Source organism: Callithrix jacchus, chromosome 18 (assembly GCF_049354715.1).
Source record: "Callithrix jacchus isolate 240 chromosome 18, calJac240_pri, whole genome shotgun sequence".
Lineage (NCBI taxonomy): Eukaryota > Metazoa > Chordata > Mammalia > Primates > Cebidae > Callithrix > Callithrix jacchus.
In genome coordinates, this window is record NC_133519.1 from 15,919,276 (window position 1) to 15,935,182 (window position 15,907).

The 15,907-nt window shown below is 39.7% G+C and overlaps 1 protein-coding gene across 12 annotated transcripts in view; it reads right to left on the minus strand.

Annotated features, from left to right (window-relative positions):
• ASH1L (ASH1 like histone lysine methyltransferase) overlaps nt 1-15,907 on the minus strand; it is a 229,878-nt gene that overhangs the window by 156,068 nt on the left and 57,903 nt on the right. The window contains exon 4 of one of the 12 annotated variants that reach the window (XM_035279533.3): nt 14,828-14,900. The exons of the other annotated variants lie outside the window; for them this stretch is intronic. Coding sequence (XP_035135424.2) covers nt 14,828-14,900 — 73 coding nt within the window. The remainder of the gene's footprint in view (nt 1-14,827; nt 14,901-15,907) is intronic. 12 annotated transcript variants of the gene reach the window in all.

The following is a 15,907-nucleotide window of genomic DNA, read 5'->3' on the forward strand; positions in this document are numbered from 1 at the left end:
GGCACGCACCTGTAATCCCAGCTACTTGGGAGGCTGAGGCAGGAGAATCATGCCATTGCACTTCAGACTGGGTGACAAAGCAAGACTACATCTCAAAATAAATAAATAAATAAATACAAATTAAAATAAATGCATCTAACTATTCAATATATAGAAAATTAGTTATTTAAGTATATGGAAAATAAGTATTCTGAATTACTATAAAACACAATATTGAGACTCTACATCCTAAACCTTATAACATTACCCACACACACACACACACACACACACACACACAAAAATACCAGCCAGGTACACTGGCTCACACCTGTAATCCCAGAACTTTGGGAGGCCAAGGCGGACAGATCACCTAAGGTCAGGAGATCAAGACCAGCCTGGCCAACATGGTGAAACCCCATCTGTACTAAAAGTACAAAAATTAGCTGGACATGGCGGCAGGTGCCTGCAATCCCAGCTACTTTGGAGGCTAAGGCAGGAGAATCGCTTGAACCTGGGAGGTGGAAGTTGCAGTGACCCAAGACTGAGCCACTGCACTCCAGTCTGGGTGACAGAGTGAAACTCCATCTCAAAAAACAAAACAAATACCTCTGGGTGTAGTACCTCATGCCTATAATCCCAGCTCTCTGAGAGACTAAGACAGGTAGATCACCTGAGGTCAGGACATGGAGAAACCCCGTCTCTACTAAAATACAACAATTAGCTGGGCATGGTGGTGCACACCTGTAGTCCCAGTTACTCGGGAGGCTAAGCCAGGAGAATCGCTTGAACCTGAGAGGCAGCAGTAAAAAAAAAAAAAAGAAAGAATTTAAAATGGTCTGATTTTACAACTAAAGTTCTTAACCACTGTATTAAGTGAAATAGTCTCTTTAGCTTTATAGGTTTGTTTTGGGTATCTCTCTCTCTTTCTTTTTGAGACTGATTTAGCTCTATCGCCCAGGCTGGAGTACAGCGCCTCAGTCTTGGCTCATTGTAACCGCCACCTCCCAAGTTCAAGCAATTCTTGTGCCTCAGCCTCCCTAGTCACTGGGATTACAGGCAACTTCCACCATGCCTGGCTAACTTTTCTATTTTTAGTAGAGATAGGGTTTCACCATTTTGGCCAGGTTGGTCTCAAACCCCTGACCTCAAGTGATCCGCTCACCTCAGCTTCTCAAAGTGCTGGGACTACAGGAGTTAGCCACTGAGTCTAGCTCTCTCTTTTTCATTCATGAAAAAGTATATTCCAGCCTAAGGTAAAATACAGTTTGTTTTTTTATACTTGGAAAAATCATGTCCTCCTAAAGATGACAATCTTTACTACACTTTCAATTAATTCTTTTTTGGTTTATTTTCATCTTTACTTTACTAGCTATGTTAAATTCTAAACATATAATCTGGGAGTATGGAAGTAGCCTTTATTCCAAAAGGTTTGCTCATTGTTCTAAGAACATTACTCATTTCATGCCCATTATTTATAATCAATGTAATGTAATAATGTACTTATTACATATTCTTATTTGTATTTGGATCTTTCTTTAAGTTATTTAGGTTTTGCTTCATTCATATTTATGCTTATTCTTTTGCCACTAATATATGGATACTATAACTTCATAATTACATGTTTGAATACTTGAAAAAAAACTAGTTTTTCTTCTTGTATTCCTATAAAAATTCTTTATTTTATGTACAATATTACTGAGATTTATATATAACTCACCTGCCATAAAATTCACCTTGTTTTTGTTTGAGACAGGGTCTGGTTCTGCTGCCCAGGCTAGAGTGCAGTGGCACAATCTCGGCTTACCACAACTTTTGCCCCCCAGGCTCTAACCATCCTCCCACCTCAGCCTCCCAAGTAGCTGGTACCACAGGCATGCACCACCATACCCAGCTAATTTTTGTATTTTCTCCAGAGATTAAGACTCTCACTTTGTTGCCCAGGCTGGTCCCAAACTCCTGAGCTCAAGCAATCTGCCTACCTCAGCCTCCCAAAGTGCTGGGATTACAGGCATGTGCCACTGCACCCAGCCAAATTCCCTTTTTAAAGTAAACAATTCAGTGGGGTTTATTTAGTGTATTTACAGAATTGTGCAAATATCACTACTTTAATAATATTTTCATTGGGCTGTTTTTCCATATGTATACTTCCTGATAAACTTGAGATATAATTGAAGTTTTTAAAAAACTCCACATGGCTTTAACTTTGTATCTTAATGTAGAAAAGATATCTCAACATTAATTTCAGCTCTACAATAACGAAGTAAATGTATTTAGTCAAGCTTTTTCATGTTTCTGGATATTTATAATTTTATCTATATAAATCCTAAACATATGTTGTTAAGTTTATTTCTATGTATTTCATAGATTCTGCTTTTTCTTTTATTAACAAATTCTTTCTGCTGTTATAGAATACTTTCTAACTATAACTGGTAGTATTCAAGAACATTTTATTTTATTTTATAATATTAAATTTTTAGTTCATCAAGAATTCATTTTTTCAGGCCATGCATGGTGGCTCACACCTGTAATCCCAGCACATTGGAAGGCCGAGACAGGAGTATCATCTGAGGTCAGGAGTTCAAGACCAGCCTGGCCAACATGGTTAAACCCCATCTCTACCAAAAAACAAAAAAATAGCTGGGCGTGGAGTGCATGCCTATAATCCCAGCTACTTGGCAGGCTGAGGCAGGAGAATAGCTTGAACCAGGGAGGCGGAGGTTGCACTAAGCAGAGATTACGCCACTGCACTCCAGCCTGGGGTACAGAGCTAGAAGAAGAAGAAGGAGGAAAAAAAAAAAGAATTCATTTTTTTGGCAAGTAGTTACCAAGTACCTACTGTTGAGCACTGAGGATGACGGCAGTTAAAAAAAAAATTCCCAAAACCCCTTCCTCCATGGAGATGTCATTCTAATGCATGAGCAAAGTAGAGGAAATAAGTAAAATATTTGGTGTATCACATGATAAAATGCACTATGGAGAAAATCAGAGCATGGAAGAATTGAAAAGGCCAGAGTGGGAAAGAATTTACAATGTTAAAACAGGCTGTCTGGAAAGTTCTGATTGAAAACTCATTTGTGCAGAAACCAAAAGGAGGTGAAAGACAAAGATGGATCCATGCAGGTATGTGGGAAAAAACAGTAACCAAGAAAGCAAAGGCCCTGAGCCAGGAGCTTGTTTCCTAAAGAACAGGAAAGAATCCAGGTTTGCAGTACTACAGTAAGCAAGAGAAGAGTAATATGGCAGGTGGTAGAAAAACAGACATTTTCAGTCCAAGAAAGGGGAAGCCACTGGAAGATTTTATGACGAAGATGTGTATAACCTCACCATTCACTCAACAATATTTACTGGTGCCTATTCACTGTGTGGATACTCAAGGAACAAGACAAACAATCCCCATTCTCAAAGAACTTATACTGCAGAGAGAAGAACAATAAAGAAAAACACAAAAAATTTAAAGATTATTTGTTAGAAGGCGGCAAGTGTTATGGGATAAACAGCAAGGGAATACTAGGAGAAGGCTTACAGCATTAATTAGGCAATTAGATTAGGCTTCAATGATCAGCTAACATTTTGGTAACGACATGAAATGAGAAAATTATTAACAGGAGCATAAAGAATGCCAGAGTGGCAGGATTTGACCAACTGACTCGAGAAAATAAGTGCTCAGAGAGGGCTACATCAAGGAGACTGTTGTAAACTGTTTTAAAGTCTTGAGATTTTACTCTGAATGAAATGGGGAAGCACAGGGGATGGGGGGGGTGGGGGGGTCTGAGCAGAAGAGTGATATTATCTCAAATCTCCAAATGGTCCCCCTAGCTACACTCTTGGCAAAGCTGCACCGGTAGAAGCTCAGAGCCTTGTTAGCAAGCTACATACTTATTTTGACAAGGCTTAGACTTATAGTGACTTAGATGAGGGTAGAAACAGTGAAAGTGATGATAGATAACAAAGACTGTGTTATATTTCTACTGTATAAAAATACAGTAAAAGAGGAAGACTGAAAATTATGATCAGGAGTTTAGTTTGAGATATGTTAAAACTGAAATACTTACCAAACATCAAAGTAGAAAAGACTTAGAGGAAAATTCAAATCTGGAAGTCAACAGTATATTGACACTTAAAAGCTTGAGACTGGCTGACATAATCAAGAGAGGGTGAATGTACACAGGAAAGTAAACTAAAGACTGATAATGTCAAGGTATTATAACATTAAAGATCAGGAAGACTGAGAAACCAGAAAATAAGAAGGAAAAAAAAGAGCAAAAGAATGAATGTGTGATATCTTAGAACTCAAATGAAGCACATATTTCCGGGAGCAAAAACTGCTGCTGACAAGTCAAGTAGAAATGAGAACATACATTTGTTTGTTGGATTTAGCATTGTAAGGGTCACTGGTAATCAAGCAACAGTAGTTTATTATGGAGCAAAAACCTGATTGAAATGGGTTTAAAAGAGCATGGAAAGAGAAATCTAAAAAGTAAGTAAAGAATAGCAAGGAATCCAAAAAAAAAAAAAAAAAACAACAAATAGAATAGAATAGAACAGAACAGAATAGCACAGCGTAGCCTAGCGTAGCGTAGCATAGCAAGGGAAACAGAGAAGTGGGGTAACAGCTAGAAGTAGAATGAAAGTACAGTGTGTGTTACCTAACAATGGGGATAAGTTCTAAGAAATGTCTCTAAGAAATGTGATTTTGTCATTGTATGAACATAGTAGTTTATAGTTGGTATAGCCTATCACACACCTAGACTATATGGAATAGCCTATTGCTCCCTGGCTATTAACCTATATAGCATGGTACTATACTGAATATTATAGACTGCAAAAAAAAAATAGAATTTTTGTATCTAAACATGGAAAAAGTACAGTAAAAATATGGTATAAAAGATAAAAATCTACTTATAGAAGATACAAGTACACCTGTATAGGGTACTTACCATCAATGGAGCTTGCAGGACTGTACGATACCCTGGGAAAGTCAATGAATGCTCAATCTGAAGGGCTAGGCCATTACTGTACACTGCTGTTGACTTTATAAACACTGAAAACTTAAGTTACACTAAATTACAAAAATTTTCCCTTCGTCAATAATAAATTAATCTGGCTGGGTGCAGCGGCTTACGCCTGCAATCCCAGCACTTTGGGAGGCTGAGGCCAGCAGATCACTTGAGGTCAGGAGTTTGAGACCAGCCTGGACAACATGGAAAATCCCTGTCTCTACTAAAAATACAACAATTAGCTGGGCACAGTGGTGAGTGCCTCAGCTACTCGGGAAGCTGAGGCAGGAGAATTATTTGAACATGGGAGGCGGAGGTTGCAGTGAGCCAAGATTGTGTCACTCACTATATACTCCAGCCTGGAAGACAGAGACAGACTGTCTCAATAAAAAATAAATAAAATAAGCTTACTTTTTATTAATTTTTTTTTTTACTTTTTGACTCTTTTGTGGTAACAGCTTAAAATGGAAAGATAATATATAGCTGTACAAAATCTTTCCTTTGCATCTTTCCAATTATTTATTTAACATTTTTTAAACTTATTTTTACTTTTTCAACTTTCTTATTAAAAACTAAAACACAAACAAACATTAGCTTAAGTCTACACAAGGTCAGGATCATCAAGATATCACTAGGTGACAGAAATTTTTCAGCTCCATTATACTCTTATGGGACCACTGAAATGTGATCTGTCATTGATCCAAACATGATGAGGCAGCATATGACTATAGTTTCTTCTGAATGTGGAAAATAATGGCATATTTGCCTTCTCAAAAGAAATACAGCCATAAAAACAAAAAAAGAGGAATGCACTTATGAAGTTTAATATATATGTATGTATATATTATGTGTGTATAGGAATACAAAATCTACTACACAACCACCCAGTTCTAATAGAATTGACTAATTTCATCTTTCTATTTTCTTTTTTTTTTTTTTGAGACGGAGTTTCGCTCTTGTTACTCAGGCTGGAGTGCAATGGCACGATCTCGGCTCACCGCAACCTCCGCCTCCTGGGTTCAAGCAATTCTCCCGCCTCAGCCTCCTGAGTAGCTGGGATTACAGGCACATGCCACCATGCCCAGCTAATTTTTTGTATTTTTAGTAGAGACGGGGTTTCACCATGTTGACCAGGATGGTCTTGATCTCTTGACCTCATGATCTACCCGCCTTGGCCTCCCAAAGTGCTGGGATTACAGGCTTGAGCCACCGCGTCCGGCCATACTAATTTCATCTTTCATCCTCTGATATGAAATGCTACACTTCCCATGTACTAAATCCTCATATGCACATGGGTCTACTACTAGTTTTTCTTTTCTTCTTCCTTTTTCTCTGTCATATAGACTGGAGTTCAGTGGCAAGAACATGGCTCATTGTATCCTTGACATCTGGGGCTCAAGTAAGTAATCCTTCCACCTTGGCCTCCTAAGTACCTGCAACCACCAGCATGTGCAACCATACTCGGCTAATTTTTTGTTAGTTTTTTTTGTTTCTTTTTGTAGAGAAGGAGATCTCACTATGTTGCTCAGATTGGTCTCGAACTCCTGGGCTCTGGCAATTCTCCCATCACAACCTTCCAAAGTGTTGAGATTACAGGTACAAGCCACCGCCCCCAGCCAATTATTAGATTTTCTATTTGGCGTCACTGATTTTTTGTCTGCCCGTGCACCACAACCACAATATTTTAACCCTTTTAATTTCTGTTTTATTGGCTAATAAACCTGATTTCTAGTTCTTCTTTTTAGGAAAGTTTTGGCTACTCTTGCTTATTTTTCCATATAAACCTTACAAGTAACTTATCTAGTGCCAATTTGATTTGTTTAAATTTTTGATTGTTCAATGTGCAGATACTCAGAAGTGAAGGCAGGAACTGGAACAGGTATTTGTAAATCCATGTTCATGGCAGCATTAGTAACAACAGCCAAAAGCAGGCTGCTTCACAGTCCATCAATAGATGAATAAATGAAATGTGGTATATACAACTGACTCTTGAACAACAAAAGTTTGAACTGTGCATGTCATAGCATATGGAGATTTTCTTCCACCTCTGCCATGCCGGAGACAGCAAGACCAACCCCTACTCTTTCCCCTTGGCCTATTCAAAGTAAAGACAATGAGGATGATGACCTTATCAACTTCCACTTAAGGAACAGTGTAACTATATCATTTTCTATTCTCTTACTTTAAGACTACAGTATATAATATATATAATATGTGTTAATAGGTTATGTTACCGTTAAGGCTTCTGTTCAACAGTATACTATGAGCAGTTCAGTTCTGCAGGAGTCAAAAGTTATACTTGGATTTTCAACTATGTGTGGAGTTGGTGCCCTAACTTCAGCATTGTTGAAGAGTCAACTGTACATCCAATGAAATATTATTCAGCCATAAAAGAAGAAAATCCTAATGAATGCTAAAACATGAACAAACTTCAATGATACTATGCTAAGTGAGGCAATATACAGCTGTACAAATGTATATTGCCTCATTTAACATACTGTGTGGCTCACACCTGTAATCCCAGCACTTTGGGAGGCCAAGGCAGATGGATCGCAAGGTCAAGAGATCAAGACCACCCTGGCCAACATGGTGAAACCTCATCTCTACTAAAAATATAAAATCAGCCAGGCGTGGTGGTGTGAGCCTATAGTCCCAGCTACTCGTGAGGATGAGATAGGAGAATCGCTTGAACCCGGGAGGTGGAGATTGCAGTGAGCCGAGAATGAGCTGAGATAGCACCACTGCACTCTAGCCTGAGCGAGAGTGCTATACTCCGTCCCAAAAAAAGATACTTTGCTAAGTGAAATAAGCCAGTCACCAGCAGACAAATATGATATGACTCTACTTACATATAAGGTAACTAGAACAGTCAAATTCATAAAGAGAAAACAGAATAGTGGTTGCCAGGGACTTCTCAGAGAGTCACTGTTTAATAGATACAAATTTCAGTTGGAGAAGATTTTTTAAAAATTGTAGAGAAGAACGGACGGAGAGGGCTGCAAAACAATGTAAATGTACTTAATGTTGCCTCAGCCTCCTGAGAAGATAGGACTAGAGGCACACACCACCATGCCTGGCTAGTTTTTAAAAATGTTTTGTAGAGTCTGGGGTGGTAGCTCATGCCTGTAATCCCAGCACTTTGGGAGGCCAAGGTGGACGAATCATCTGACGTCAGGAGTTTGAGACCAGCCTGGCCAACACAGAGAAACCCTGTCTCTACTAAAAATACAAAATTAGCCGGGCATGGTGGCACATGCCTATAATCCCAGCTACTCAGGAGGCTGAGGCAGGAGAACTGCTTGAACCCAGCTGGTCGAGGTTGTGGTGAGGCAAGATTACACCATTGCATTTCAGCCTGGGCAACAAGAGTGAAACTCCGTCTTAAAAAAAAAAAAAAAAGTTTTGTAGAGACAGGGTATCCCTATGTTGCCCAGGCTGGTCTTGAACTCCGTGGCATAAGCCACTATGCCCAGCCGAGAGAACATTTTCAAGAAAAGTACAAAGCTTCAGTTTTTGGCATATAATCAAAAGAGAACCACAACACCTGGGAACAGGAGTAAAAAAAAAATGCTCAACAGAAATATTAAAGAAAATTAAACATATAGGTAAAGAAACTATTTTAATAGAAAGTCACCAAATATTTTCTTTTTAAAAGCAGACCACAATGGGCTTTTCTGAAATTACAACACCATTAGATGCTGAACTTGAATTATCTATTCCCCACTGAAGCCCAAATTCTATCCTCACAGGATAAAAAATAAACCAAAACATGTTACTAGTGGAAGTTTAATTCCTTAAAAATTCAACTTCCACTAGTTATAAAATAATGGCAATGCTAATAAAAATATCATCATATGATGTAAACGTCCAACCATCAAGAAGTTCTTCTTGCTATATTAAGGAATAGACATAATGTGCCGATTTGTCCCACTGGCAGTACTAAAAGTCTTCAGGGTCTTTTTAATTCTACTTAAAATTTTTTTTTTTGAGACGGAGTTTCGCGCTTGTTACCCAGGATGGAGTGCAATGGCGCGATCTCGGCTCACCGCAAGCTCCGCCTCCTGGGTTCAGGCAATTCTCCTGCCTCACCCTCCTGAGAAGCTGGGATTACAGGCACGCGCCACCATGCCCAGCTAATTTTTTGTATATATTTTTAGTAGAGACGGGGTTTCACCATGTTGACCAGGATGGTCTCGATCTCTTGACCTTGTGATCCACCTGCCTCGGCCTCCCAAAGTGCTGGGATTACAGGCTTGAGCCACCGCGCCCGGCCTTTTTTTTTTTTTTTAAGAGACAAGGTCTCGCTATGTTGCCCAGGCTGGAGTGCAGTGGCTATTCACAGGTGCGATCCCACTACTAATGAGCAAGGGAGTTTTGACCTTCTCTGTTTCTGACCTGGGCCGGTTCACCCCTCCTTAGGCAACCTGGTGGTCCCCCACTCCCGGGAGGTCACCATACTGATGCTGAACTCATTGCAGACACCCAATCGTCATAGTGCACTACAGCCTAGAACTCCTAGGCTGAAGCGATCCTCCCACCTCAGCCTCCCAGAGTAGCTGGGACTACAGGCACCGCGCCCAGCCTTCAGGGTCTTTTTAACACCTCTTTTATTCTGAACATGAAAAACTACTCCAATAGCATGTATCTGACTTCTTAGTCTTTCTCACAGGATTTCTCCCCCTTGCTATCATAACGTAACATAACAAGTTATGAAAGAAGTATGATTTTGAACTATGTACTCAGTGATTCTGACTCACAAAGTGAGATCAGACAGGAAACTTTACTTTCATCATTGAAAGTTTCGTCTTGTTTTCCTATTACTGAACTTTCATAAAAGTTCCAGATTTTGTCAACTTATCATATAGGATCTTTAATTCTGATATCTCTCAAAAAGCTTTCATTTGTTTCCATACAGCTGTATCTCAGAATTAATTACTAATATGTAATTATTGAGCAGTCATATTTGAGCATCTCTGGAGAGATTTACAACCATTAAAATGAAATCAAAGATATGAGCAGACAACCATAAAAAAGCAGTATATAAATTAGTGAGTAAAGTAATAATATTTAGGCTTAATTCTCTGGGACTAAAGATGACATGCTTTCTAACAATTTGGTTCAATAATGATTCTTTCCATTAGCAAGATCAACAATAAAATGAGAAACATTCACATTCACAGTATCTCATTATGTACACCATTAAAACAAACCACAATACAGACTCCAGCAGATATCCTAGATATGAAAGTGAACTCTTCAATCAGCCAAATGCAGTACTGATTAGAGAAGTTCCTACCACATAATGAAAGCAAGATTTGAGGATGAACCTGATTAAACTAATTACGGTAGTTTTAATCTTCCTGGTATAGCAGAGGCTGCATAGCCCAATGGCAGCGATCTGCTTTGCTCCTCCATTTAAGGGAACAGATGCTTCCATAATAGAAGTTATTTTGGGAAAAGAGTGACACCCTATTTTATCTCCAAGGCTTTAGGACAGATCACAGCCCCTTAGCTGTCTGTTTTTTTGTGTGTAAAGCGGGGAAAAAGGTTTTACTGAAATGTAAAGATCCAGGATAATTTGCATAATTGCTGCTGCCATGAAGAAGCTGGGCTCTGTGCCAACTTTTCTCTACCATAAAAATACCTCTAGCTCAAGCAGCTTTTAAAGTAAACAATCAAGATGAAGGTAAGAGAACAGAATCCATCATAACAACACTTAGAGATATCTATACATAATCAGGTCTTCTTGCTTGAATAGCATGTCAACAAGAACATGGGAGTGAAAAGGTAAGAGTGGAATAATGTAGACATGCATTCTGGACCTTTTCATAAATAGACATAATGAAAAAAGTGCACTGAGAGATGGCACCCAGCCCATAGGGCACAGGTAAGATGAGAGAATGTTAACAAGTTTCAAATTCTCTAGTAAGAGCTAAGGAACCTAGGCTGGACACGGTGTCTCACACCTGTAATCCCAGCATTTTGGGAGGCTAAGGCAGGCAGATCACTTGAGGCCAGGGGTTTGACACCGACCTGGTCAACATGGCGAAATCCTGTCTCTATTAAAAATACAAATTAACTGGACATGATGGCACATGCCTGTAATGCCAGCTACTGGGGAGACTGAGGCATTAGAATCGCCTGAACCTGGGAGGTAGAGGTTGCAGTGAGCCGCGATTGCACCAGTGCACTCCAGACTGAGTGACAGAATGAGACTCTCTAAATAAATAAATAAAAAGAAACTATTAAAAAAAAAAAAAAAGAGCTAAGGAGCCTAAACACAAAGAATTGGTTTAAAAAATCAAAACAAGGCCAGGTGCAGTGGCTCATGCCTGTAATCCCAACACTTTGGGAGGTCGAGGCGGGCAGATCACAAGGTCAACAGATCGAGACCATCCTGGCCCACATGGTGAAACCCAGTCTCTACCGAAAATACAAAAATTAGCTGGCCGTGGTGGCATGTGACTATGGTCCCAGCTACTCAGGAGACTGAGGCGGAAGAATCGCTTGAACCCAGGAGATGGAGGTTGCAGTGAGCCGAAATTGCGCCACTGCACTCCAGCCTGGTGACAGAGCAAGACTCCGTCTCAAAAAAAAAAAAATCAAAACAAAGCAAAAGGCATAAATTGGATAAACACAATACCCCAAAGTAATAATAATAAAATTGTTTGACTTGGGCTCATATGGTACCACCTACTAGGGGATAAGTCATTAAGAGGTGTTAAACTCTTTCAAAAGGTGATGGATATCTAAAAGTGTTTTGTCTTTCTTCCTTATTTTTTAAATTAGAGATGGAGTCTTGTAATGTTGCCAAGGCTAGATTTGAACTCACGGCCTCAAGCAATCTTCCTGCCTCAGTCTTCTGAGTAACTGTAATTATAAGCCTGAGCCACCATGCCCAGCTTCAAAATGTTTTCTTTAACTAAGATTACTTTCAGATGTTTTTCTTTACTTATTATGCATTTATTTTATTTTATTGAGCAGTCTCACTCTGTCTCCACAGCTGGAGTACAGTGACATGATCTCAGCTCACTGCAGCCTCCACCTTCCTAGTTCAAGTGATTCTCCTGCTTCAGCCAAGTAGCTGGGACTACAGTTGCATGCCACCATGCCCAGATAATTTTTATATTTTTAGTAGACAGCAGGTTTTGCCATGCTGACCAGGCTGGTCTTGAACTCCTAACCACCAGTGATCTGTCCTTCGCAGCCACAATTTTTTTAAAATGGCAATCTACAAATTGTTTTAAATAGTCAAAAAAGTTTTACTAAAAAAAAAATGTTTACTATAATTATATTTTTAGCAAATGAGAGAAAGGGAAATATTTGAGTAATACAGTTATGACAGTTTTTTTTTTTTTTTTTTTTTGAGATGGAGTGTCACACTGTTGCCTGGGCTGGAGTGCAGTGCTCGATCTTGGCTCACTGCAATCTCTACCTCCTGGGTTCAGGCAATTCTCCTGCCTCAGCCTCCTGAGTAGCTGGGATTAAAGGCACCCGCTACCATGGCCAGCTAATTTTCTGTATTTTTAGTAGAGACGGGGTTTCACCATCTTGTCCAGGCTGGTCTCAAACTCCTGACCTCGTGATATGCCCAGGCATGGGCCACCATGCCCAGCCAACAGTATCTTTCAAAGCAACATCTTAAGAGTAAGGAAATAAATCCTGATATTCTCAAGCTAGATTTTAAGCACTGTATTTTTGGTAACGATGGTTTATGCTTACAGATCTTTAGTCTTACTGAACTGTTTTTAAAGCATTTTCTGTGTTGCTCATAAAATGCAAAAATTTAAAAGATCACCCTGACACTCAAGGAGCCAAAGAAACAGAAATCAATAAATAATAATAATAATACAATGTGTTACATGTTAAAAACAGAAACATATCCAATAGAAACAGAGGATAGAGTACCTCCTAGAAAGGTTCAGGGAACATTTCACAGAACTGGGGGATGTCTGACCTGAGTCTTTCCATTCCCTCGTTCTCCTTCATTTCTCAATTGCATAGTGAAACTTTTTTTCCTTTTTAGAAATTCAGTAGCCTTAAATTGCTTTTCTAATTTTTCTTTTTGATTTGTTTTCTTTTCTTTTTTTTTTTTTGAGACAGAGTCTCGCTCTGTCACCAGGCTGGAGTGCAGTGGGATGATCTTTCAGCTTACTATAACCTCCACCTCCCAGGTTCAAGCGATTCTCCTACCTCAGCCTCCCAAGTAGCTGGGACCACAGGTGTGTACCACCATGCCCAGGTAATTTTTGTATTTTTAGTAGAGATGGGTTTCACCATGTTGGTCAGGAGGGTCTTTATCTCTTGACCTCGTGATCCATCTGCTTCCTAAAGTGCCGGGATCAGATTTGAGCCACTGCACCCGAACTGTAATTTGTCTCATTTATCTTAGGTAATTTTCATTGTCGAGGTTGAGACAAACAGAATTTTTAAGAGTCACCAAATATGCTTAAGAGAATGTCCACGTTTCATAAATCCTAACCGTCATAATTGTCCTAACTGTTAAAATTAAAAAACAGCTTAAAATAAAGTTACTAAGCTCCCCTGCCTTGGCTTATAATTTTCAGCATCTGCTTTTGATTTCTTCAGCAATCTTTTGGAGCCCCCCAACCCATAAAATCAAAGACTAGGCAAGCAACTACACAATAATCACACTAATTTTGCTAAGAAATTAAAAAGTGAGGCTGAGAAGCAGGTGCCATCTTGTTTCACTGTTTTTACTGTGAAAGTTACTATCAAATCCTACAGAAAGAGGTTAGGATCATCTTTGTGCTTTCATATATATTCTCAGATGTTAGTAATTCAATGTAGCTTGACTAAATATAGCAAAAATATTCTAGTGTATGTATCTACCATCTGTGCATTTTTATCAAAATGCCTTTATGTATCTCCTAAACTATGACTTCCTAATATAGTAGTAGAACTTTTAACTGCAAGCTTGTGTACTTGACTTTGATATGTTTTCCAAAAATAAAGGTAAAATACACATAGTAAATCAGGACTTGGCTGTTAAAAAATAAAGACTAAAAAAAAGATTAAATTTATTAGTTCAGTACCTGTTTTGCTTCAAAAGTGAGTTCCGGTTACAATTTCACCTTAATAATATGTCTCATTTCTGACATATTTGTTGACATTATCTTCTTTTGATAATCAGTGTTCTCTCAACTTAGGTCATAGATTTTAGAGAAACCAAATCATTAGGAATACCATAATCCAGATTGCAGAAACATCCATATTTACACTAAGCAGTTCCAGGGAAGCCAAAGTTAATATGTAAACTACCACTCTCTTCCCTGGTAGATCCTTATCCAATCATATATTCTACTCCATCTCTCTGTCACCCAGGCTGGAGTGCAGTGGCATGAACACAACTCACTGCAGCCTTGACCTCCCGTGCTCAAGTGATCCATCTGCGTCAGCATCCTGAGTAGCTGGGATAACACGGTGCAAGCCACCATGCCTAGCCTACATCTGTTGATTTTTGTTTTTGAGACGGAATTTCGCTGTTGTTACCCAGACTGGAGTGCAATGGCACAATCTCGGCTCACCGCAACCTCCGCCTTCTGGGTTCAAGCAATTCTCCTGCCTCAGCCTCCCGAGTAGCTGGAACTACAGGCGCACAACACCATGCCCAGCTAATTTTTGTATTTTTAGTAGAAACGGGGTTTCACCTTGTTGACCAGGATGGTCTCAATCTCTCGACCTCGTGATCCACCCACCTCGGCCTCCCAAAGTGCTGGGATTATAGGTGTGAGCCACCGCGCCCGGCCTGTATTTTTTATAGAGGGGGGGTTTCACCACGTTGCCAGACTGGTCTAGAACTCCCAGAGTTCAACTGATCCACCTACCTTGGCCTCCCAAAGTGCTAGGATTATAGGCGTGAGGCACCATGTCCAGTCTGTAACTCTTGACATAAGGCATCTGCTGGTGCAAAATGACATTCATTTGTAGGTTATTAAGGAGGCCCTGGATAACACCCTCTTATTTTTCTACCATTTAGTTTGGGATATGGAAAGGTAGGCATTAGACACAAAACATTATTTTCCCTTTCTTCCTGGAAGATAATTCTTAATTACTAGATTTTTAAGTGGTTAGTTTAAAAAATAAATACACATACAGACAATCTTTGAACAGACCAGCAACACCCAAGGGTCAAGCTGAGCTTTGCCAGTTGTACCCTGAATCCCCAATATACCTTACTTCCCTTCCTGTTTTAATAATGGCAACTATTCAATATGCTGTGACTCGCCCTTAAACCTGGTCTCTAATGCCACCTGCTGTTGCAATTCTGTGAGATAAAGAAGTTCAAGAAATCTGCCCCCATATTATATAGCTTGACTTTCACTATTTCATGAAAACCAGGGTAGTTCACTATTAATTATGCACATATTTGTAAAATAAAAGTCTGTTAATATTTACTGCCTGGGCACAGTGGCTCATGCCTATAATCCCAGCATTTTGGGAGGCAAAGGATCATCTGAGGTCAGAAATCTGAGACCAACCTGACCAACATGATGAAACCCCATCTCTACTAAAAATACTAAAAACAGCCAGCCACGGCACATGCCTGTAATCCCAGCTACTCAGGAGGCTGAGGCTGAGGCAGGAGAATCGCTTGAACCCAGGAGACAGAGACTGAAGTGAGCCAAGATCACACCATTGCACTCCAGCCTGGGCAACAAGAGCCTGGCCCCATTCTTTATATTTTCTTTTTCTTTTTTGAGACGGAGTCTCACTCTGTCACCCAAGTTGGAGTGCAGTGGTGCGATCTCAGCTCACTGCAACCTCCACCTCCTGGGTTCAGGCAATTCTTCTGCCTCAGCCTACCAATTAGCTGAGACTACAGATGCATGCCATCACATCTGGCTAATTTTTTTTATATTTTCAATGGAGACAGGATTTCACCATTTTGGCCAGGCTGGTCTCAA